Raw genomic sequence first — 25,059 nt, forward strand, 5'->3', positions numbered from 1 at the left:
AAGCGACTTGTGATTAGGTGCCTCAGTGTTTGGGTGCCCAATTTGAAACGCCTCAAAAGCACTTGGTTTTTAGAAAGCACTAGTCACTTTTGAAAAATTAGACCCATAAATATCCAATCCCATTTCCCCATTATCCTACCATGCTCTTAGCCTCACATGTATATTGTGGCAGTGAATTCCCCAGGTTAACTATACATTATATAAAAGATTTCCTTTTCCCACCAATTTTAAATGAATTGCCTTATATAAATTGATAATTATAAGGCCAGGAGGGACCCCAGTGATCATGTAGTCTGCCCTTCTGTATAACACAAGCCAGAGAACTGCCCTGAATTAACTGTTTAAACTAGAGCAGATCTTATAGAAAAACATCCAGTCTTGGTTTAAAAATTGCCAGGGGTGGAGAATCCACCACAAATCTTGGTAAATTGTTTCTCTTTAGCTGTTTGCCCCTGGTTCTTATATTAGGAGGAAGGGTGATTAGGAGAGCTGGAATTTCTCTGCCCCACCTCTCATGTCTCCTCTCCTTTCTAACCACTCTAAATCTTCTCAATCCCTTGTCACATAACACTCTCTCCAGGCCTCTAATGATTTTTGTTGCCTGTCTCTAGTCCATCTTGCTTCGCCTTTTTTGAGATGGGGTGACCACAGCTAACAGTATTCTAGGTGGAGGTGCACCATTGATTTACATAAGGGCATGATAACTTGAGCATTTTCTATCCCATTCCTTACGCATCCTTACATCGTTTGCTTTTTGACTGTTCCTACAAGCTGAGCATTTCACGGAGACAGGCAGAGCCCCCTTCCAAGTGATTAGCGTTCATTAGAACCCAGCAAAGTAGATGGAGTAGTTAAAATTATTCCTTCCAATGGGCATTAGTTTGCATTTGTGATCATGGCATTGCCTAATTACTAGACAACAATATAGATTGGTTGGAGCACTCAGTTAAATTACTTATTTCTACAGAACGATTTCATTATAAGCCGAGGGACAGTGCAAGCATAATTAGGGGCAGGGTGGGCTGCATTGAAATAATTATGGACTTTGAGTCTTCTGCTGTTCTGTCACAGGACATAAGAGTAAATAAAGTTGACATCCACATCACTCAACACTTCCACTGAGTTCTAGTAGGTCAGATTTTAGCCTATGAGAGAAACCAACAGTGCAATAAAATTAAAAACTGTTTTCAGACTAAGCCCTTTGTCTAGTCTTGGGTTCTTTGTACTAGGTTAGCAGTGGTGTAAATGGTGATTTGTGCTTGTGCAGCCTAGCCTAAATTGGGGTGCAAATCACTGCTTGCACTGGTGCAGCATATCCACATAAGGAAGATGTGGCTACGTTGGTGCAAGAATACCCAGAGTAACCAAGCCTTTGAGCTAGTTCGGTCCACTCCTGGGGAAGATCCTTTCCCCTCCAGATCAGAAGCGCTCCGCAGAGGGTGACGGTAAAGTTTGCCTTACCACGTTTATGGACACCATGGTTGCAGGTTTCATTCGGTAGGACACAGGGATGGAGATGAGCCTGCCTAGTGTGATGAACCCCCAGAATAAGCTCGGCAGGTAGCCAGCCACCTTGTGAACCACAGAGAGAGGTTCCTCCACTGCATAGCTGTATACGAACCCAGAGTACTCGCCCTGCAGGGAAAGCAAACAGCACTCTGTATTAATTTTACATCTCATAGGCCTAGCCTCCTGAAGAATACAGGCCTGCTCTAATATGTCCTCTGTGATACTGTTTATAAGTGTGTCCCCAGTGTGATAGGTGCTGTACAAACACAGAACAAAGAGCTGCTCTCTGCTTCAAAGAGCATACACTCCAAGTAAGAGTCCATGGAGGGCTTGCAGGCCTGATCCCTAAGGGAAAAAGAAGGGAAACTTACTGCTTCTGAAAGTGAGGGATGCCATGTAAACCTCTTAGAGAGCTGTACCCTGGCCTGAAACAATGCTGCTCCCCTGCAGGCCACCACAAACTTTTCCCCTTGTGAGCTATGCTAGTCTGGCTTTGAACCTCAGTCTCCAGACAGGATGCTGCATGTATCCTCCTTCCCTTAACGTTACTGAGCTGCAGCAAATAGACACAGCACAGCGAGGAGATGTGTGCATGCAGCGGCAGCACAGCTGGGATGCTTACCCAGGTTCAGAATATAAGGATCGTCAATTCATGTTAGAAATCTTGAGCCGTGAATCATGCCTCTGATTTACCGGATATGATCACTTGTCTGCACATGGAAATGGGCACCTGAATGGGATAATGTTGTTTCTCTCTCTTTCACCCTCCCTCCACCCTGCCCCTTATAGGGATGGAGATGAACAGGGATCCGTTGTCTCTCAAATGAGTGCCCTAATATAGGAGATAGTCTGATGTGGGCTACTCTTCATCTCTTGTTGAAACGGTTCCACTGTAGTAATGGGGCCACAGACAGCCTGACAATCACTCTATCGTCTAGTGGTTTGGGTACCCCCCATGGCCGGGGGAGAGGCTGACTCAACCCCCTGGCTGCTTGAGGAAAAGGGATTTGAATAGCAGCCACCTACTTCTCAAGCAGCTGGCCCAACTGCTGGGCTATAAGGTATTCTGAGGTGGGCCCCCACCCCTCTCAACCTTTCCTCTTGAAACTGTTCCACTTTAATGAACTATGAATTGGGCTAAAGTAAGATGTAAAGGTGAGGCGCCTGCAGGAGCTCAGAGGGTGGGTTTTTTTGTGGGATGAAGACCGTGGTGAAGGGCACACTTAAAAAGCAAGTCACTCTTTTGTACCCCTGCAACTTAGGCTACCCGCCCAGGCTGTGGGAGACCCCAGGACCAACCCCTCCTCTGCAAGGGGTTGTGCCAAGGCTCTCCCACCTCCCAGGAGACCTCCCGCCTCCCACTTACACCCCCCACCCATCACATGTGTGAAGTGAGCGATCTCTGTTCAAACTCCCTTCTGTTTCCAGAAATACAAGCGAAAGGGGACCTAAACAGGAACCTCCCACTTCTCCCCTGGGAGGTGGGACAGCCTTCTCCAAATCCTTTTAAAAAGTCAGAGGAAGGATTTGAACCACAATCATCCACCTCTTAGGCAAGCAACTTAGCCACTGGACTATAGAGTGACCCTAAACCTTTGCCTGGCCCAGTTCATAGTTAACTAAAGTGGAGACAGCCTCAAGAGGAAAGATACACATGGCTCAAATCCTAGCTCCTTCAGGACTGGACCCAGGCTCTCCAACACCATAGGTGCAGGCCCTGGCCACCAGGCTATACAGGGCTGCTTGCAAATCACCTTTGCTTTGGACCATTTAATAGTTAATTTAAGTAGAACTACTTCAATGGGAAAGAATAGTGCTGTGCTAAATCTTTCTCAAGCGGCGAGGGATTGAACCAGGCTCTCTAGTACCCAATGCGCACACCCAAACCACCAGGCTCTACAGGCCTTCTTGTAACCAAGGCTTGTTTTGGCCTAGTTCAGGGGTAGACAACCGGTGGCATGCGAGCTCATTTTCAGTGGCACTCACACTGCCTGGGTCTTGGCCACTGGTCCAGGAGGCTCTGCATTTTAATTTAATTTTAAATGAAGCTTCTTAAACATTTTAAAAACCTTATTTACTTTACATACAACAATAGTTTAGTTATATATTATAGGCTTATAGAAAGAGACCTTCTAAAAACATTAAATTGTATGACTGGCACGCGAAACAGTAAATCAGAGTGAATAAATGAAGACTCGGCACCCCGCTTCTGAAAGGTTGCCGGCCCCTGGAAAGGTGAACAGCCTCAAGAGAAAAGAAGCTCCCTCTTTAAACCTGTTCTTAACAGGTAGAGGAAGGAGTTGAAGCAGCGTCTCCTCCCTTGGCGATCAGCAGCCTAACCCCCAGTCTATAGAGCAATTCTGAGCCTTTTTCTGGCCCAGCTGGTAATTAATTAAAGTGGAAAAGCTTCAACTGCAGTGTGGATAATGACACTGGCCTCCTTAGTAAAGTGCTTTGATATCTATTACTGAAAAGTGCCGTGTAAGACCTAGAGAATGAAGGGCTAAATTCTGCTCTCAGTTATAATAAGTAATACCACCACCTATCTACACCGACTGAATTGCTGTTGCTTGGGACTTAGGCAAGAAATGCAAGTTTGTTTCTTTACTGCATTATTACAGTGGCTTTCTCCTGGAGCGGCTATGGCGGAACTACGCCTTCTGTGGCTTATATGCATTGTCCTTTATAACAGTGACTTGGATGGCAAAAGGAGGCAAGTAGGCTGCTGCGTTAGTGTGCTAGATGGTGCCTGGGTGAGGGCCAGGGATGCCTGTGTGAGCGGATGGGATAGAAAAGGGTTCTCGTCGAAGGGGGCTGGCAGTTCCTAAAAGATGTTCTAATACTAGAGGCTCAAAAACAAGCTATTTGGAAGCAGGGGAAAGATAAGAGCCACAGGAGAGGTACCCAAAGTCATCAGTTACGTCTGAAAATGGAGGGCCAGTTGTGTTCCAGCAACAGCTGCCCTATCTGCTTTGCACAGTGAGACACGTTTTCAGGACTATTTAAGGCCCCAGTAAGATTTGGTGAGTTTTGCACTTTCCCTTACATACCTGGGGCAAAATCAGGCAAACTGTACAAAGGTAGGAATAGCAGCCACACCTCAGTTCTTGGCCATACTGCCCATTTTTGGAAGTGGGATGGGGGAATCCTCCCCGCATCCCCCACAAGTAGCCAGGAATCCAGATGCAGCAGAACCAGTGTGACTCCACTGATCAGGGCAGAGGAGGGGCATGTAGAGAATGCACAATATGCCATGGAAACAAGCCAGGTGAGAACTTCCAGCATAGCCCCTCTAGGTTCAGGAAAGCTCCCCGAACACAGAGCTAGCAGCCATTGCATCTGGGGCGATGGGAAAGGATTCCTTCAAACCCCACTGAGATCCAGCCCTCACTGTGCGCAATGAACGGAGTACGTGTATTTTGCCTGAGGCTCAGCCCGGTTGTAAAGGATTCAGGGTGAAGAGAGTGCCACGTAGCTTTGATTCCGAGAGGATGCCTCAGCCAGCAGTACTTACTATGATCCCGTCACTCATGAAGAGGACAAGAGCCCCGGCGACGTGGACTGCGAAGTAGGAGTAAGGAGCTCCTCTGAAGTTTTTGCCTTGGCAGCAGCTAAATAGGTCGTCATGCCCTGGGTGATAAAAAAAAAAAACAATTCAAAGCAAACGTAAGTGGCGCTCCCAACTAGCTGCTCGCCCTACCACTCACAATGGGGGTTTGTTCTGTAACCTGCCCCAGGACAAATGGAGAACAAACATACAGCTCTGTTCTGGGCTGCGTACGATCTGGGACACTGATAACCTCTGCCCGTGTGAAATCTTTCCATAGCATGTGCCATCTATGGAGCAGGTGGTGTCACCTCAGCATTCCTTACAGCTAAGGAGGATAGGCTTGTGGCGCACTAGCCTAGCTGATGATTTAGAAGCTATAAGTTCAAGTCTAGCTCAGCCATGAATTTATTAGTATTATTATTTGCATTGCGGTAGCGCCTTGAGGCCCTGCCCAAAATCAAGGCTCCATTGTGCGGGGCACTGTACATAGCGAGAGAAAATCCCTGTCCCAAGAGCTTACAGTCTGAGGCGAGGTCTACACTGCAGTCAGTAGTAGTACAAACCCAAGGACCTCGGCGGGCTCATACAGTCCATGCCGCTGCGGCTTCACTGCTATTGAGAGACGAAAGCTAGCTCGGTATGGCTACATGGGCTGCAGTCACCACTCTGATTGCAGTGGCGAGAGGCCGGGGACCCCATTCCCTGATGCCTCTGGGAGCAAATCCCTGAGTCTCACTAGTCCTCAGTAAAATGGGGGTAACAACCTTTACTTCCTCCAACCCTTGGTCTATGCAGACTAAGTTATTTGGGGCAAGGTCTGTCTCTTCCCATGTATCTATACTGTGGGGCCATGATCTTGGCTGGGACTAATGTTGCACAAAGAATAAATGAGGGGTGGAGTGAAAAAAACCATGGTAGCTTTCAATAAAGTTAATAAAGTGCTTGGCACATTGAGTGGGTTTTTCGTCTACAACACAGTTTACAAGGTAGTAACTATCCCGCCTTGTGGGGCGTGGGGGGGGGGGAATGGCATGATGGGGAAGTGAAAGGATTTGCCGAGGCCACAAAAGGAATTAGCATTATTTATGGAGCTCGATTTTCTCCTGTCCTGCATCTTGTGCAGTCATTTACTCCAGCCTAGAGGGCACATGTGTAAGACAGAATCACAGAATCATAGAACTGGAAGGGACCTCGGAAGGTCATCTAGTCCAGTCCCCTGCACTGTTGTGACCATGCTGAGTTAGAACAGGGGCTGGTTAAAAAATAAAACCTGGTTTTACCAATAAATCAAATCAATTTTATTTCCGTTTCAGGGCATTTGAATGGACTTTCTGCCCCCCCCCCCTTAAAAAATATCAGGGGGGGGTGTTATTGAAACATGATAAAAAAGCAGGTTTTTGGCAAGTGAAAAATGTCACTAACCAGACACGTTTCAGTTGCCAAAAACCTGCTGTTTGTTAAATGAAAATTTGATAGCCATTGGGGGTTTAAGAAAAAAAAAATAGCAGAATTATCAATGCAAAATTTCTTTTTTGGAAAATCACACATTTTCCAACAAAAACCCCCCCACTTGATTCAAAAGATTCAGCCAGCTCCAGTGAGTCCTGCTTCACCTGCACTTTTGCACTGGTATAAATGACAACACAAGGTGCAGGGCAATGGAGAATCGGGCCCATTTCTTTCTACTGTGGTAGTGCCTAAAGACCCCAGTCCAGGATCAGCGCTCCCCTGTGCTGAGCACTGCACAGACAAACATTACCAAGACGGTGCCTGCCCCAAAGAACTCAATTAGACAATACCTGAGAGCTGGACAGACCAACAAACTGGGGGGAGGACAAGGTAACACAGATCGCTGCATCTGAATAAATTAACAACCAACAGTGGCCTCAAAAGTCATCCGAGAGTAGCCGCTAGGAATCCCTGGCCATCCATCCTGTGCTTTGACCACATTTCTCATTAGTAAAAATCTCCAGCAGAGTAAAAGATCAGGGTTAAGGTGCACACAGCTTTGGACCCTGTGCTACGTCTACACAAGTGCTTAATACACGACACCGGCAAAGTTCACCTAGTGTGGACACAGATTATACAAGCAACTGTGTATTTGCCAGCATAGTTGATTCACTATAATTAAGTCTACAGTAGGGCTTTTACCAGGACAGCTCTCTTGGTCAGGAGTCATATCTCTGCACACCCCTGACTGACAAACGGAAGCCACCAGAAGTCTGTACCATAGATGTGGTCAAGCGTCCACTCCCCTCTCTGCAGTATCTCCTCTCTCCCTGCCCCAATTCTCTCTGCCTAAAAGACTCACCTCATGTCTTTTACTTCATTGTAAAGAAAAGGGTCGTTACCTGCGTTATTAAGGCCAGGTCTGCCTTGTAGACCTCTGTCAGGCTAGCTGTTGGTCAAGGTATGCACCTGATGACAGCTATGACAGCTGCAGTCCCTAGTGTAGATGCAGTTCTATTGGCAACGTTGGACTTTTATGGATATCGCTTGTTTCGTCATTGAAAATACCTGGGGCTGGGGCTCCTAAATCACTTGGGTGCTTCTGAAAGTTTTGCCCTTAGTCACGAGGGCCCTTGCCTTCAAATCAGTGGCCAAACTCCCCTTGACTTCCATGTCACAGGGTTGGGGCCTAAGTCACTTAGGGTCTCAGACATCTTACCCATAGTCTAGCGCTCTACCTACAGGGCTGGCAGTGCACTGCCAAAGCTCAAGCAGTGAACAGAGGAGTCAGGAAACTATTCACAGCTCTGCCACCAACTGGCTGTGTGGCCTCAGGTGAGTCACTTCACCACTTTCAGTGCCTCTGCTCACCCTCCCACCCGCTGTCTGTCTTGTCTGTTTCGGGCAGAGACTGACTCTCTGGGTGAGTACAGGGCCTAGCGTGGTGATCCTGGCTGGGGCTTTTAGGTGCTACCGTAATATAAACAATAATCAAATCTGCAGTCCTGTTTTGGGCAAAACTAACATGCAGGAATAGGTGCATTTGGCAGTAATTCAACGCCCGATGGACCTGCTGGCCAAGACAGACAGTTTAAAGGGAAAGCCAGTCCCCAGCCAAGCCCAATCCCTCCGACCTGGATCTGTGACCCAAAGTGCAGGTCAAGCCATTAGAGTAGAACACCACAAAGGTTATCCACAAAAGCATGAGCACATAGCTGCTCTACGCACACCATCAATAGCAAGAGACTAGATTCACCACTGCCCGCAGGATGCCTGCTGATATGAATGGGAGCTATGGGGGATTGGGGCCCCTTTGCAGATGTTACACTGCCTTGACTTTTCCATGGCACCTCCCCACTCCCGGAGGTTCAGTTTGAGCCCATCCCGTGTCCCCGTCTTGGAAACCACATTCCTTGGGGGAAAGGGACTGTCGTCATCTCACCTCTGTCTGGCGGGGCTCTCTGCAACGTGACGGAATGATTGTCCTTCTCGGCTGGCTGTGTTTCCATCGCCAGTTCGTCTGCAGACAGCAGCGGGCGGCGCCCGTTATTGAAACAGGGCACCAGCCTTTCCTTGTAGAGCAGGAAGAACACCGCGATGGGGACTGGTAGCTGGGGGAGCAATGGGAAAGGGCAGGTCAGCCAGCCTGGATTTTTTCTCTCTCTGAATCAAATGCCCAATCTCCAGATTTGTTCCTCCAGGGGCAGGAGCTGCTCCCACCTAGGGAGGTGCTCACCAGAATGGCTGAGTGGTTATGGTGTTGGACTCAACTTCCAACGGGCATAAGCTTGTGTGAATTTGAATCCAGCCTAGTGGGCGTAAGCCTCCTCGAAGCTGTGGGTAACAGAGCAAAGGCCCTTGGCTAACATACACCCCACCTTCCCTCTGTTCCAACCAACTGGGGGATGAAGGAAGAGCTGGAGGGCTCGAGGTGCTGGCAGTCAAAGAAGGAGGCTGTCAATTGCTGCTTGGCATGTTGGGGGTGAACAAAGAACTGGCTGACAAATGTCAAATTTTTCAGCAGCACTGCAAAAGCCGAAATATTTCAGTTCTGAAATGCGGCAGCGGTGCCTCATGCTCCCACTAGGGAGCCTGGCCCAGCGAGGACTCCATTCTTCAGGGTGCACCATGGTCTCACCTCCTAGTGAGAGGAGGCCGGGCATTGTGGCCATGGTGCATCATGGGAGGTGAAGTCCAGCTGGGGAGCCCAGCTAATAGAAGGGAATGAACATGAAGGCTCCTGAAATACAAATACCATGAAGCACCGCGGGAGCATTTCACAACTGAAATACTTTGGTTCCTGGGAGTTATTGTTTTGCTGAAAAATATCCAAGTTTTCCTGTGGAAAGCAGACAGTTTGCACACAAAGTGTTGTTCAGTCAAAGAGCCAGTTTGGATGGGACCTCTCCAGCCAGCCCTCATTGTTAGCACTCGGTGGCTAACTAGTGTCTGGCATCAGAAGAATTTGAGAGTCTCCGCCCAGTGCCCACATCACAAGAATCATGGCACTCCCACAACAAGCTTTCACTGGCCTCCTCTTTGGCAGCCTCCGTTGAAAGACCACGGGCTGAATGGAGACTGAGCTGCCCCTCTCGGCCTATTTATACTGCAGTGTCACCTAGAGGCTCCCACTGAATTCAGGGTCTCCCTTGTGCCGGGGGTGGTCAAGGAGAGTCACTGCTGCAAAGAGCTCACCAACGCTAGCCCTGCCCGGACAGAGCTGCAGCTCGCTGGTGAGCCGGCTCCAGGGCTGTCACTGTGCCAACACACATTGGTGCAATGCCACCTGGCACTTCCCTGCAGCGTCAGTCCAAGGTCATGCCTTAGGTTGGGCTTCTCACACCCACGACTCAGTGGTGCCTTTAGCCCCACAGGGATTTATTCCTTTTTGTTTGAAGGGAAAATAAAGGGAATTAAGTAAAGTCAGGTTCCTCCCCCCCCCCAACTGAAGTCCTGTTTATTCTATGACAAACCGAGGGAGAAAGCCAGGAAATCCATAAGTTACAGCTCACACTCTCTCCCAGCTCTGGCCACTTGGTTTTGTTTTCTACACATCTGTGAGCAAGTGTGAGCGCTAACGCTGAATTTCCTGGTTTTTGTTGGCTCAGGGTGTTATTTAAACGTATGGAGGATTTCTCCCCCCCCCCCCCCTCCTCTCCTCACTGAATTCATTTACGAGGACTCCATTGTTTTGGGAACAATGGGAATGGGAACAATTAGTTCGGTCCCATGGAAGAAAAATGTATTCACTTGATAGTTCTAATCCTTCCGGAGGTCAGGACCATATTTTAATTGCGGATTTGCAACAATAATAAAATAGCAGCTTAGCAAACCTTGCAGACACTCTCACAATGTATCTACACGGCACCTTCCATCCTAAAGGATCCAAAGTGTGTGTGAATAAAAGGGAGGCCACTGTGGGTAAGGTACTAGACTGTGACTCAAGAATCCAGGGTGCAAACACTCCCTGTGGGACCTTGGACAAGTCATTTGACCTCTCTGGGCATCAGGGCCCATCTATGAAACAGGGATAATCATCGTCCTCTCTCTTCAGAGCAGGGACTGTCTCATTATGTGTATGTGTAGTCCCTAGCAGAATGGGGCCTCTTGTTTAGGGCCTCTAGGCCTTACCTTAATACAAATAATACTAAGTGAACCTCACACCAGAATTAGCAATGGGCCTGAACCAAACCCTCGAACTGTGTAACAAACATTCAGAGCCCTCTCTGATACCACCCACAGTCAGATTTTCACCCACCAACATAGTGCAGCCGCCTCTGGAGTGAAATGTGGCAGCCAACTACATGCAACAAAGTGAATCAGAATGGCACATCCGCTGCTCAGAAGCGAGCTGCTTCATTCATGAAGACGGATGGAGTTTCTCTACGGCCAGATCGGATCAGGACATCAGGCGATTCAAATCTGCTACCCTGACTCCAGCAGTGGCCAAAGACCGGTTGCTTCTCTAGAAGGCAACCGTAGCCAGCTGTGCAGTGCAGAGCAAGAGGGAGATCAGTTGAGCTTCCAAGTCCTGAGATGAGGCCACCCTAACTCTAGGATGCATGAGTACCACTGATCAAGCACATACATACACATCATTCCCATTCTGGGACTCAAGCAATCCAATGTTCCCAACAGCGAAGTGTCAGGAGATGTTTAATTCTCTAGGAGAAGGTCACAGTCTCTGCATACATTTGGTTTAATGCACAGAGCGTATTCATTCTTTGCCTTTCTGTAGCACCTCTGGCCCAAGGTGCTCAAAGAGCTTTACAAGCATTAACTGTTCAAGGAGTACAACAGTCTGGTGCGGACGACAGGATGACAGGACGCAGCCCCGGGAATCGGGTTCTAGTCCCAGCTCTACTAATGACTAATCAGGTGACCTTGGGCAAGTCACTTCCTCTCTCCGTGCCTCGTATTGTCCCCATTTGGGATAATGGCACAGATCACTGTAAAGCACTTTGAGATCTCCGGATAAGAAGCGTATTATTATTGTAACCCTCAGACGAGGAAGGTAAAGATCATCTTCATTTTACAGGTGAGAGGAAACTGAGGCACGGGGCGAATAAGTGACTCACCACAGATCACACAGCAAGTCAGTGCCTGGGGCAAGAATAGAACCCAGGAGTCTTGAGTCTCAGTCTCCTGCTGTAGCCATTAGACACACGATTCCCTCTCTCATATTAGACAATGCAGGGTGAAATCCTGGCCCCGCTGAAATCAATGGGAATTTTGCCATTCACTTCAATGGGGTCAGGATTACACTCACCACAGCAACCAGCCACTGATGGGAAAGGCGCTGCTGAAGCGTGGATTGATTCCTAGCCTTGTGCTGGAAGTGAGGACACCCGTGCACATGAGATTGGTCATTCGAAGCGGAAGGAGCAATCTGAAAGGGGCGCTGTGCAGACAACGGGGGAACCAAGAGAGCAGGCTCCCGATCCGGCTCTGATCTGAAACCAACTCCAAGCTGGTTGGATAAAAGCCTGGGGCGACGTCCACGCCTCACCACCGCGGCTATGGGAGAGGCTGATGTCACTCAAACTAGCACAGGGCGAGCGTATGGGGTGGGGAGTCGGCCAATCAAAGCAGCTTATTTGTTAGATGAGCAAACAGAGATCACCACGCTAGCTTTGCAGGGGAATGTTTCACTAAGCAAGGAGCCAAACTCACCCCTGGCACAAAGTGCACTGACGTTAGTGGAGTCACACAAGGGGACAAATTCGTCCCTAAGGCTTTAGCCTGGGATTTCTCATTAGTTACACGCACCTTCTGGAGCGTGCTCACACTGCTTGCCTGAGTTCGGCCAAGTGTCTTATAGAACCAGCTGCCTCTGTCCTCCTTTGATATTTCCATATGTTCCACCAGAAAAGGGCAAACAGTGAGGAGCTGTGTTGGCTCACGGAGGTGGTTTGTTTGCCAAGCTATATGGGGCAGGGCCGACACATTTATTAAAGGAACTTGCTCCTTGGAGAGGCTTGGTTTTCTTAGGCTAACACCTGGGCTGCTTGGCACATGGTTTAACGAGACTTCCTTATACCCTGCGGCGATCCTAAACAGAGCTATACAGGAACAGACAACAGACGCAGGCGTTACATGGCTAACTGCCCCACCCACGGGGCTGAAGATGCACCCCCATGGATGAGGTGTAACACCCATTGAAAGGATAACCTTTTCAAGGCTCTGTCTACGTTTGGAAAGGCTCCTGTTTCCCCAAGCAGCTAGCAGGGCCATCCATTCGGGGGACAACCAGGCGATGAAAGTTGGTTCCTGGCCCATTCTCTCCTGGGGTAATCCCCAGACTTCAGTAGCAATGAATTTGGCCCAGAGTTTTTTTTTCAACTTAGCCTCTTGCTGGGAAATGCTGGTGGATTGCAGTGGTAAGGAAGCGGTCAGAATCTCTCACTAGATCTTGCTGTTTCGTGTCAGCTCTCAATAAACTCAGGTGTTATTCCTCTCTCCTGTTCTATCTTAGGGACTTCTTATAGCCCACATTACCATAGTATGTGAGTGTATCACAGTCTTTGGTCTATTTATCCTCACAACACCCCAGTACAGTAGGCACTGCCATTGTCCCCATTTTAAACCTAGGGAATTGGGCATAAAGAGACTAAGTAACTTGCCCAAGGATATTCAGTTCGTAGTGGAACAGGGAACTGAACCTGGCTCTTCTCAGTCCCAGGGTAGCACCCCAATCATTGGACCAACCTTCCTCTCAATTTGTCTCAATTTGCTCTTTATTCTAAACTCAATAAATTGGTGCATCAAGGTGGCAAATACAGTTAAAATCATAGTTCTCTTCCATCTCTAGATTCTGTTTCAAAACAGGGATAACCCCCAGCCTACTTCTTAAGAACCCAAGCAAAGAAGCTTCCCCCAGTTCCTTTGGGATAATTCCCCCCCCAGACAAACAGGAACTTGCACTTCTAGAGCAGGACAGGAGTTCCCATTCTGTGGAGAACTCTGACGCGTTGAATCTTGCTTCTGTTCAAATCAGAACTAAAAGCTGAAATTTCAACGTCTCCCGCAAAATGAAGATGCTGAACAGTTTTGATTGAAAATCATTGGAAAACTTTGGTAATGTTGAATCATTTTGCTTTGATAAGACAAAAAGGTTTACAAAATACTGGGTAATATAATAAACAATAATGTTAGTGTTTTAATAGAATATAAAAGTTGAAACAAGAAAGTCACAACAATTCATTTTGACTTTTTCCTATAGAAAATGGGGTCAGATTAGACTCGTTCCCCAAAAAATGTTTAGATTTTGACAAAACTGCATTTTTCAATGGAAAATTGGCAGCCAAAAAATTTTCGGCCACCTCTAAAGCCTACTTCATTTCATCCCCTTGCTCCTAATTTCATTGTACTAATTAGTTTCTCTCTCTTTCATTGACATTTACACCTTTCAGACATGAGTGGTGTGATCGCCCCACTTCCAAGCTACATATATTAACCTGATTAAAGTTGGATTCTTTCCATCTAAATAGATTTTCAGCATGTTTGGTGGCAAGGCAGGAATGCATAAAGAGAAGAACTTGCTTTGGGAATGCGAAATTCCTAGAGTATTTGAGATCTGGATTTATCTCCCTTCGTCAGGGATAAAAACTTCATTGAGGAGAGAAGTGGAAACTATAAAGTTTCCCTATACAAGGCTATCATCTCCTCCCATCTTCTGCCTTCAATCTAACCAGATCCTTTCCACCTGTTTGCTTAGTTTATGCCCGTATTTTCTCTGAAATGTGGCAGAGACAGTGCCAATCCCAATCTAACACTGCTCTTGTTAAACTAGAATTACTGGTTTGGATTGTGTAATTCAACAGGAAGGCCAAATTTAGTCCCTGTGCCCACAGGCAACTTGGGAAAGAGAACAAAGATGCTACTTTGGCAGGAGACAAACACCCCCCCGCCCCCAAGAAGTTTACAGAAGGTGTGCCCTGCTTCCCAGCTCTCCTTGACATTTGTTACCAACGTCTCATGCTACATAAAGGGCTACGTTTCAAAAAAGGGCTTCACTAAATGGGCCTCCAGTGGACATCATTCCCTTTTTGCATCCACAATTTTTCAAGCCCAAGTCTGCATGTTTGAAAACCCCCACCCTGATGGAAGTGCAAACTGCCTTTGTGCTTGCGAGTCAACTAGTTACACACCACATTTCTTCCTCGGTGTGCACAAATGTGGTTTCTGAGGGTATGCCCATACCGCAATCACAGGATGTGACTGCAGCTCCAAGAGACATACCCAAGCTAGCTTTAATCTACCTAGCTCTGCTCTGGTACCACAGTAATGAAGCAGAGGCTAGCCCTGGGAGTAACCATCCAGGGCTCCAGATGGGTTTACACAGCCCGTGCTGCAGTGGGCGCTGCCGCAGCATCGTTGTCCGCGACCCGAGCGAAACCGAGGCAGGTCTCCTCGAGCTGCAGTCACACACTGTGATTGCAGTAGAGACACCCCCTGAGTTTGCACGCCCAGAAACCAGGATGCAAAGAAAAGGGCGAATACAATTCTAGAGGCCATTTTTGAACATCTGAACCGAGACATCATTTGGGGCCCAATCCTGCTCCTAATGAAACGAACAGCAAAGCTCCCATTGACTTCGCTGGGAACAAGATCGGGCCACAACAAAAACTAAACCATCAAGCACTGCCACTGCACATCAAAGCCTACATTAACCGCAGCCTTTACTCGGTTCAGGGATGATTGCTAAAATAGAGAGGACACCTCCCGCCATAGCAGACACAGAGTTAGAGGTAAGTAATGTAGGATTCTCACCCTAAGGAGGCTGCACCCTGTTGAGTTCTTCTGCAATGACAGTCTTGCTTTGTACTGTTTGCTTCACTGTTTAGGCTAACGCAACGAGAAGTGCATCAAACAGGCTGCACAGACCTCAGCTTAATGAACACCAGCTGTGAGATGCACTTGAGCGGTGTTTTGGTTTATAAGCACATGGAGAGATCAAGATGGTGTGAAGAAACCTGTTCCTCTGCCTAGCACAGCATGTATGTTCTAGGAGGTGGTGGAATCTCCTTCCTTAGAGGTTTTTAAGGTCAGGCTTGACAATGCCCTGGCTGGGATGATTTAGTTGGGGATTGGTCCTGCTTTGAGCAGGGGGTTGGACTAGATGACCTCCTGAGGTCCTTTCCAACCCTGATATTCTATGATTCTATGACCATGGGCTGCTCCCCAATTCAGTCTGGAGCTGGGAGAGGGAATGGGATGGGATCTTAGACAGCTTGGCTAGGCGGTCAGCCACGGTCAACACTCTGACTTTAGCCAGCTGTATGTAGGGAGAGATGGCGAGCAGAACTGTCCTGGTAAGCACATGGAAAGAACAGAGATAAATAAAATGAACTGAATTAACCCACCACTCGTGACTGTGCTTTGAGATCTTTCGAGGGATGGCGCTACAGGATGCAGAGAATTATCACCACTCTCTCTGCTGGAATTTCTCTGGCCCCATCACCACGCTATCCAAGCACCTTACAAACGTTAATGAACGATTCCTCACAACCTCTCCGCACAGGCAAGGCCATTTCCCCCATTACAGAGGAGGACCTGAGGCACGCACAGCTGAAGTGACTCACCCGAGGTCACTCAGGCAGACTTTGGGAGAGCCTGGAACGGAACCCAGACCACCCAGGTCCCAGTCAAGTGCCTTAACCACAAGGTCTCCTCTTTTGGCGCACTCCATCCACCCCTATGGATTGCCTGCACTGCTCGCTACTGAGCCCTGGGTTCGGATCCTGCCTTGGAGAGCTGAGCTCAGATGGGTTACAGGAATAACACCACATACTTGGGTTGCAGAGCAGGCAGGCAGGCAGTGCTCATCTGATTGATCAGCACCATTTACTATCTTGGTGCTAGCGCCTCAAGGGAGGGCACTCAGCCCTAGTGGGAGGATGAGGACATCAGCTTTGGTTGTCTACGAGAAGAGGGCACAGCAGGGGTAGCAGAACAGAGTGGGTGGAGGAAAACATGAGCCCCTTACCCAGGCAGGCCATTGGACTTGATACCAGCTGTACAGAAGGAGAGAGTGCATCTGGTTGCCTGGTGAGAAGAGTGCGAGTCATCCCTTTGTTTCACCAGCAAAAGCTGCTGTGTATATGGCATCAATCAACTGACTGCTTTTATTGCAAGTGTTTTCCAGCTGTAACTCGTGTGCTGCTCGCTGCCCGAGAATGGCCAGAATCCATCTCTGGAGGCAGACAGGCAGACACACACACATCTGGGACTCACTGCTGCATGTGAAGATTAACATTCCCTCTCTGATCATTACTTGGAAACATTACAAGGACCCATTATACTGAAATACCGAAAGGAAAGATGGCTGGGGAGTCAAGGCTTTGTGACTCAGGAGATCTGGGTCCTGCCTCTGCCACAGACTCCCTGTGGGACCTCAGCCAAATCACTTTAACCCTCTGTGCCTCGGTTCTCCACCGGTCACACAGACTTACCACTACTGCCGGTCTCCTACCTGTGCTTGTCTACTTAGACTGCAAGCTACTCAGGGCAGAGACTGTCTCTCACAATGCACCTTACACAGCTTGATCTCGGCTGGAGCCTGGAGGTGCTACTATAAAACAATCATAATGTCAGATTGTTTCCAGCCTCGACTGGTAACAAGGCAAAGCCGTGTCATTCTAGACACCATCTTGTCTTCTCTCAGTTCAGTTCAGGTGCCGTTTTCAGCAGCTGATCTCTGACAAACCGCTTTATGCCATTGGAAAGCCGAGATCCTCAGCTCCAAGAGAGTATAGCGCAGTGGATGCTAGCTGTACAGACTCTCAAGACGACGACCCTTAATATCCATTTGAATTGAAGTAGCGGGGAAAGCACTCAGGCAGTCCGAAAGGTTGAGCCCAGGTCAGAGATCGCACGACTAGTCAAGGCCAGAATAACGCGACATCCACTGATGGAGAGCTGGGCTCTCAGCTTCCTTGCAACTTACAACACTTGTCTCCCCATGGACATCTGCAAGACACCAGGCCCATTAATCCTTTCACTGGTCTCTAGGAATGGTCTCCTGGCACCAGTCCAGATGTGAATCTAACCAATCCCAGTCCTCAGGACAGGAAGTGAAAACTATTGAATCCAAAAGAGGGGGTGCGGGGAGGCAGGAAGCAGTTACCTAGGTTGGTAGCTGGCCAGGACACTGGGGCTAACACCTCTACTCTTGCAAACAGTGCGAGATGGAAAAATGCCACCTATTGAACCATTAACACAGCTTCCCACTGCACCCTCCCTGCTCCTTCCAGGTCTCCCACTCAAGCACTGACCCTGCTAAGCTCTGGTGGGGTCTTGGCATCAGGTGGGAATAACAGGATTTATTGTCACATTCTGCATCACGCTCCCCTTCAGGGCGAATGCGCAGCTCCCCCCTCATGGCAGCACATCAGGGACTACCCAGAAGTCTGACTGCATCATAGCCTGCTGATCAACAGCTGCTCCAGGCCGCCCCAGGAACGTGCTGCAGGGGAAAGCCTGGCACACGAGGACCAGACGGCTGAGGAGCGAGCGAGAGGAGCTGGGCTGGGCTGACAGCGTGTTCCTTGCTGCCCATCTCCCAGGGAAAAGACCCAGACTGGGTGTGTGGGAGGTTTACACCAGAAGAGCCTTGAGGGCATGGAAGGGCCCAGGATCCCAAGCCATGCAGGTTTCCCAGATAGCTGCTGGGAAACACCACACCACACCCTATTAAAACATTGCCCTGCATGGAGTGAGCAGGGACGGCGGGGTGGGGGTGGGGAGCGGAGGGGCCTTCACACCAAGGTTCCAATGTCCGGCACAAATTGGAAAGCTCGGAGGGGGCTGCTGGCAGCAATCCTACTTCCCTGTCTGAATATTCACCAACCGCAGTCACCCGTGCCGGCTGGCTGAGCTGCCAGCGCGACCTTTGCAGCGACCTCCACCCCCAACCCGGGGGCCCTGTCTGGCGGGATGAGAGGGGAGAGCCGGGAACTGGGCTGAACTCTAGTGCAGGGGCAATGACCACTCAGGGGATCCAGTTCCTGGCGGAGGCCTGGAGGGGCTCCCGGCATCTCACTGCCTGTTGGATTCCAGGTCAGGACGCAATGGGACGGGGACAGGGCCTTAAAGCCACCATCCCATTAAGCATTAACTGCCACAGTTTAGTGCTGGCCCTCAATTGTAAAGTCAAATCATGAAGGAACTGAGTCCCTATGGCCCAGTCTTGGGCCCCAGTATCTCAGCTAGGCCTGGGGGAGCTCCCTATGAGAAAAGAGGGAGCAAATCCTTCTCCTGCCTACTTATTCCCAGGCCACGGAGCTAATCCACAGCCTTGACTCCAGCCTGGCTGCTGGAGGAGACTCTATGGCCCTGGTGCTTCCTTCTGCTGCTGGAGGCAGGCAAACCGCGGTGCCCGGGGAGGAGCGGGAACAACAAGCCGCAGCACCACGCAGAGGCAGAGCTAAGGCACGGGACACAGAGGACTCCCGTTGGTACACCAAGCCGCGATACTCACGTTGATCAGGGCCATGATCCAGAAAGCGTAAGACACGCGTGTCACCACCATCCCTTTCATCGGCAGCTCGTAGTGCGACAGGTTGCCGGGATGGTGGGGGACCAACGACTTGCGGATGTGAGGGAGGTTGCTGGTGGCGTTGAGCGTGGAGTTAGACAGGATGCAGTTGGTGTCCGAGAGGAAAGGGTCAGCTATCAGCGGGCTCAGCAGGGCCCCGAACCCCACAAAGAAGTGAAGGGCCTGGAAGAGAGGACAAATGCCAAGAGGTTAATTTTTCTGCTCTCCCTTGCAGGGAAGCCGCTGGAGCCTCCTCCTGAAAGAACGAGACCCGACGACAGAAATACAGCAAGAGCTGCCGCGTCCCGACAGAACTGCCCCAGGGGAAGCCAACGCATCTGCCTCACCTGCAGGAAGATGGCCGAGTCCTTCTGGTAGATCTTCACCAGCTGCATGTTGGAAATGGTGTCGATGCATCCCATGGCCAGTCCCGCCACGGCCATGACCACAGCCAGCACCACCACATTGTGGCAGAGAGGGATGATGGCGAAGACGACAGAGATGGCAAGGGACGACGCAAAGAGGGCGACCAGGGACTTAGACAACCTGAGCCAGGAGAGAGGAAACAAAGGGACAGAGTTACCTCGGGGCGAGCACTGTCCGGCCAGGACATCGACCTGCGCACCAGGACACACCCACAGCTATCCCCAGGCAGTAGCATTCTTAGTCTATTAACAGGCCTGCCCCATCCCCCGAGCATTCAGGGCCACTGGAACACTGCAGATCAGCCTATGGTGCATGCACCATTCACTACGCTGGCTACGTTATCACTCAGCACGTGGTGGGGAAAGGATTACGAGGGATATTCCTTGATCGGACAACGGACGTAGGATCCGGGTACGCTGCAGGGAGGCAGGTTTTGGCCCTTAGCATGGTTTCCACGCATGTTAAGCCCAGACGGGACCATTACAATCACCTAGTCTGACCTCCTGTCCAACACAGGCCACAGAAATATGTCCCTTAGTTACGGGCTCAGCTGCTGGGGTAGGGGTGAGCAGGACGGACTAGTTCAAGAGACTGGGAAGCGGGGCCTGGAGATCAGCACAAGTTTAGCTCCCAGCCAGGTCAATAACAGCAGCAGGCTGTCACCAAGGCACTGTCAGCTGGTAACCGATGAGCAGCGGGTACGTGACAGCCTCCATCTATTCACCAATAGGTGACATGGTCCCACCACTACCCTACCCCTCCAGCCATCTCCACCTCTTGCTTGTCTCAGAGGCACTGTGGACTGAATGCATCATGGACACTTAACTCCTTGCTCCCCTGTAGAGGCCAAAAGGGGGCATATTGGCAGTGAAAATATGGTGTTGACCATGCTGCACCTGCGCTGTGGGTAGACTCCAGCCCCCAGGGCCACCAATCGCACTGATGTCACGTTAGGAAAAGCTAAATCCATTCAGTTTGTATCTAAACCATGACAAGGTATTGTATTCTCTGGAGGGACACATATAACCTGACGAGGGTACGGGCACCATAATGTCGGATTTCAACAGCGCATTTATTGCTCTAGTCGTCTCCCCATTCGGCTTGTCTCCTGCCCTAACTTTGGATCTCCGCAAGAACCTGCCTTCTGGGAGTTCACTCCTCCCTTTCCTGGCTGCAGCACCACAGAGCAAGCAGGACGGCCGTCTGAGACTTTCTTCCAAGCTTTGCCCTGCACATCCAGCCCCAGGCACCACGTTAAGGTCCTCGTGCCCACATCCCATGAGCTCACCCAATGTTTGCATGGAGGGGAGGCGATAACCTTGATCGCCACATCAAGGGCTGAAACCTCTTTAATCAGGTGGAATTTACCCAGATACCTAATGGTTGTAGGATGGCTAGAGGAGAGACTGCAAGCCAGGTGGGACGTGCCCTCCGTTCAGGGTTTTGCTCTGCTGAATGGTGTGCTGGGGACCCTCTACACCACAAGCGTTATATTGGAGAGGGGCAGCACATTGTGACCGTGAGATGGAGTCACGCTATACCCAGCCCCGTGTGTATCTGACATGCTGCAGATCCATTATTTGCTGCAGACTCTCAGGTTTCTTTTGAAATTAAAAGTTTCTAGACTGGATCATGCAAAGAGAGCCTTCCAAACGTGACCTGAGTGTAAATGGTGCAGCGGTGTCAGTCCGAGTCTGCAGACAACCAGACACGAGAGCTCCAGGAGTCATGAGCTGCTGTGCTCCTCTCAATGAGTGTTAATTCTGAAACCTACTGATACCAGGTTCAGTATCAACTATTTCCATTACTGATCATTTTAACATCATAATCTATCTGACTTAACCTCTGCTTAGACTGTAAAAGGCTGAACTATCTCTTTTCTCTGCTTGTATAGCCCCTAGCACATTGGGGTCACAGTCCTGACCGGGGCCTCTGGGTGCTACCATAACAAATATTTGCTACTCCTACAATACCTTCCCCAAAGCTCCAGCTACAACCCACTCAGGTGCCAGAAGTTCCATCTTCCCCAATGGATCCCTTCCTCTGTTCAGTCTGGTTCCATCCCCAGTGAGGATCACCTCTACATGACAACAGCAGGACCTGTTCAGTCTTTCCCCTGTAACCAGCTGAAAGGGTTCTGAGCTCCTACTTCCCTAGCCACTCCCACAGGTGAGTGGTTCAGAAAAGCTTAAAGGACCTTAGCATAAGACGGGCAAGTGCATCATGTCACAGATCCTGCGGGTAATAAGCCCTCTCCCTGCCTTCTGTCCAGACTGCTTTGAGCTGAGCAGGGAGCAAGCTACTCTCACTGTGAGTGAGAGCCGGCCAGCTCGCTGAGTTAGAAAACCGAGCCCAGGTTGGCATCGCACCGCTGCGAAGCTGCCAAGTCTGAAGGCAGGAAGGAAGGAAGGAAACAGAGACCAGACAGCAAAGCACTGAAAAGACCAAGACTAGCAAAACGTGAGACTCTGTAAAACCTCAGCAGAGAACAGCTAGCACGGACAGGTCCCCCTAGAGACCGCATCCCCATTAGCACCTCTCTCCCCCTTTAGGCACCCACAGCTTTCTGATGGAGCAGGGCTGGTCCCTTTGGCACATGAAAGCGTCACTCCTTAACCGACCAGAGGGGGGCGTTACTGGGTGATGCAACACATTCCAGTTCTGGCTGGAGACAGAGAGAGGGATCAGCAGTAATAGCCAAACCCCACACAGGCATGCAAAGGATACCGTCTGCATGCAGCGTCCATTCCCCTCGCTCCCAGGCAACTCGCAGCACAGAGGAAACCCACAGCCACATGTCTCTGGGGAGCAGCTTGGTTTGGGGGCAGCATCTCTGGGTCACAAGTCACAGCTCCCCCCCCCCCCAAGAGCTGACACTGCCATGCAGCACAGAGGGACGGCTGTGCCATTCGCAACGCCACGGCTGCAGAGAGGAGACTCAGATCCGAGGGACCGGTGGCCCGTTTCTGGGGGTCAGCGAGGCAAGTGTTTTGGATCATAGGGGAATAACTCGAGTGTCCCAGCCAACATGCTGCCCCCTGTCGCTCAACAGGCAAGAGCCCCCCGATTGCCAAGCTCATTTGCATGCTGAGTCTGTAGCTATCTCCCTGCCTTGCCAAGGGCTTTAAGATAAGGGGATGAAAAGGGCTGTGGGAAACCAAAATCCATTCTCCAAAGCAGGTTGCCTAGAGCAGCCGGCCAAGAGCCAGGACATCTGCTATGTAGTCTTGACGGCTATTTGCTGGCTGGCTGGCCTTGGACAGACCCCTTCTCTCTGCACCTCCGTTCCCCCATCTGCAAAAGGAGGGTAATTCCTGCCTCACAGAGTGCATGAGGCCGAATAGCTTATAATCCACTTTGACATCCTAGGGCAAATTAACGGCCCTAAGTGCAAAGTTACTTCCTTACTCTGCTGGATGGCATAAACTTGGAATTCTGGACTGACAGACCCGTTTTATCTTGGAGCCCAATTCCATGTATTCAAATTAAAAAAATAATTGAATTGTTTTTGAGGGTCCAACATTTTGCAGGGCACTAACCCAGCCTCTCATGCAGTTTAGTCCCTTTTAAAACCCTGAGCAAATTCACAAGACAAAGAAAAAACAAACCCCAAAGACATGAGGCCATGGAATAAAACAACAGGCAAACAAGAGAAAGGAGCCACAGAGGTACAAGGCAGCACCCGAGGGGAATCCCAAGAGCCTACTGGGGAAGAGAACTGTAGGGATGAGCAGCCAGTGACTATGAGATGGTAGAAACGTGCACCCAGAGATCCCAGAAGTGCCTTTTATGTTCTGCAGTGTTAGCAAAACAACTGCAGAGCTGCCCCGGCTTGGTTAGAGAGTGCATTCATTACCGGAGTTAAACATTAATCGCTAATTATTTCATGTCCTTAAAAAGCACTAAAAAGATTTTTTTAAAAATAGCAAAAATGTCTGCCTCCAGCAATGTACCACTAATTATACCATCACTTCTTTATACAGCCCCCGTAGCAAGCACCAAGAGAACCCACTTTGCATTCTGCCCCGCTGACCCCTTCCCCCGCCAACTCTGGCATTAGTGAGTATGAAGGAATTGCTCGCTTCCAGCCACTGAATCCAAAATGAAGTCATTTGCTTTCAGTTATGTTTGAAGAGTGCACAGCTCAACACCAGAGGTGGGATTTGGATTCCCACCGAAAGGCAGCGTGAGTTGGGTGTCTAACCTGTTAGGTTCCTTTGAAAATCGCAGCTCTTTCCCTGTATCTTTGTAAGAGGCATGACATAAACCCAGGTCTTGAGGATGAAAAATCATTGCACACCTCATCAGGCAGTTAATACTCTGTCTCCCCTACATCTGGCTGCAATGGAATACAGTAGTAACCTGTGCTAACCTGTTGTGGAGTGTTGCCTTGCATAAACATCTGCTAACTCTCTCCTTCCCCCCACCCCACTTCCACCCCCACCTCCCCGAGGCTGCATCGCACTGGGGGCAAGGAATTCCTGTACAGAGAACCTGATTTTCAGAAGCATCCACATCTTGTTGAAGCCAAGGGGAGCTAGGGGAAGGGATATGGAACCTCGTGCTTCACGGTTTCAGCCAGTCTCTTAATGATGGGGGAGGATGAGACCTTCACGGGGAGACAGATTATCCTGCATCTGCCAACTGCAGGGTTTCTTGCACTGACTTTGAAGTAGCTGGTGCTGGCCACTCTCAGAGATGGGATACTGGGCTGGATGGACCAGGGGTCTGAGTCCGTCTGGCAATTCCTATGAGCTGCAGTCTCCCTGCAAAGTCAGGCCCAATGCTCATAGAGCTGTCCTAGGGTGCTTAGGAACAAAAGGCACTATATAAATGTGCCACACTCAGCACCCTTCAGTCCCTCCCAACACTGGAGCCACACATGGTGCCAAATGAAGGAGAAGCCTAAACAAAAACCTTAGAAAGATGGGAAGGGTGGAGGAGGAAGTGGCTATAGGACCATTCCTGGTGTTTCCCACTGTTGCCTTCCCTAGTGACAGACACAGGCCTTGGCTTCAGTGGGGCAGGATCAGGGCCCAAGAGGGGCGAGAGCTTAGGGTTATGGAAAGTTAAAGAATCTCATCTCATCTGCCCTCACAGGACCACCTAGGGGAACATACCTTTGGAGGAAGCCTGAGCAGGGTTACACCACACAGTGCCAAACACACCTGTGTCCGATCCACATTCATACCCCCAGTTTGGCTAGCGCCAGTGGGGCTAGCTTGGTGCTGTGCCAACAGCGGGAGAAACGCTACCAACCCTCAGGACAGATGCAGCCTCTGAAAAAGCAAACAAGGGCGCAGGGGCCCAGATACCACTGCAATGGGAGTGGCAGGAGAGCAGAGACTAGATGGCCATGGAAGGGCAGCACAGAGGAGTGCAAGGTGGAGGGGGGAAATAAGACATTATTATTAATAACGGCAGGATCCAGTATTAAAATCAAACATCAGGATAAGTTAGAGGAACTGAGGCAGGTGGGGTAAGCAGAGAGTGAGACGACAGCTTCTCAAAAGAGCGCAGGGCCAGGTTACCTAGCATTCAGCACTCACCAGCCAGCTGGATTTTCCAGAGATCAGCTCCTATTCAA

At 49.8% G+C, this 25,059-nt stretch overlaps 1 protein-coding gene across 2 annotated transcripts in view; it reads right to left on the bottom strand.

Moving 5' to 3' along the window:
- The window catches only part of MFSD4A (major facilitator superfamily domain containing 4A), a 45,279-nt gene that overhangs the window by 7,474 nt on the left and 12,746 nt on the right, over positions 1–25,059 (bottom strand). For both annotated transcript variants that reach the window (XM_065591505.1, XM_005306424.4), the window contains exons 2-6: positions 19,394–19,592; positions 18,990–19,229; positions 8,451–8,619; positions 5,024–5,139; positions 1,462–1,635 (exon numbers count right to left, since the gene is read on the bottom strand). In XM_065591505.1, the coding sequence (XP_065447577.1) occupies positions 1,462–1,635; positions 5,024–5,139; positions 8,451–8,619; positions 18,990–19,229; positions 19,394–19,489 (795 nt within the window). In that variant the 5' untranslated portion in view covers positions 19,490–19,592. The remainder of the gene's footprint in view (positions 1–1,461; positions 1,636–5,023; positions 5,140–8,450; positions 8,620–18,989; positions 19,230–19,393; positions 19,593–25,059) is intronic.

This window comes from Chrysemys picta, chromosome 4 (genome assembly GCF_011386835.1).
Source record: "Chrysemys picta bellii isolate R12L10 chromosome 4, ASM1138683v2, whole genome shotgun sequence".
Classification (NCBI taxonomy): Eukaryota; Metazoa; Chordata; order Testudines; family Emydidae; genus Chrysemys; species Chrysemys picta.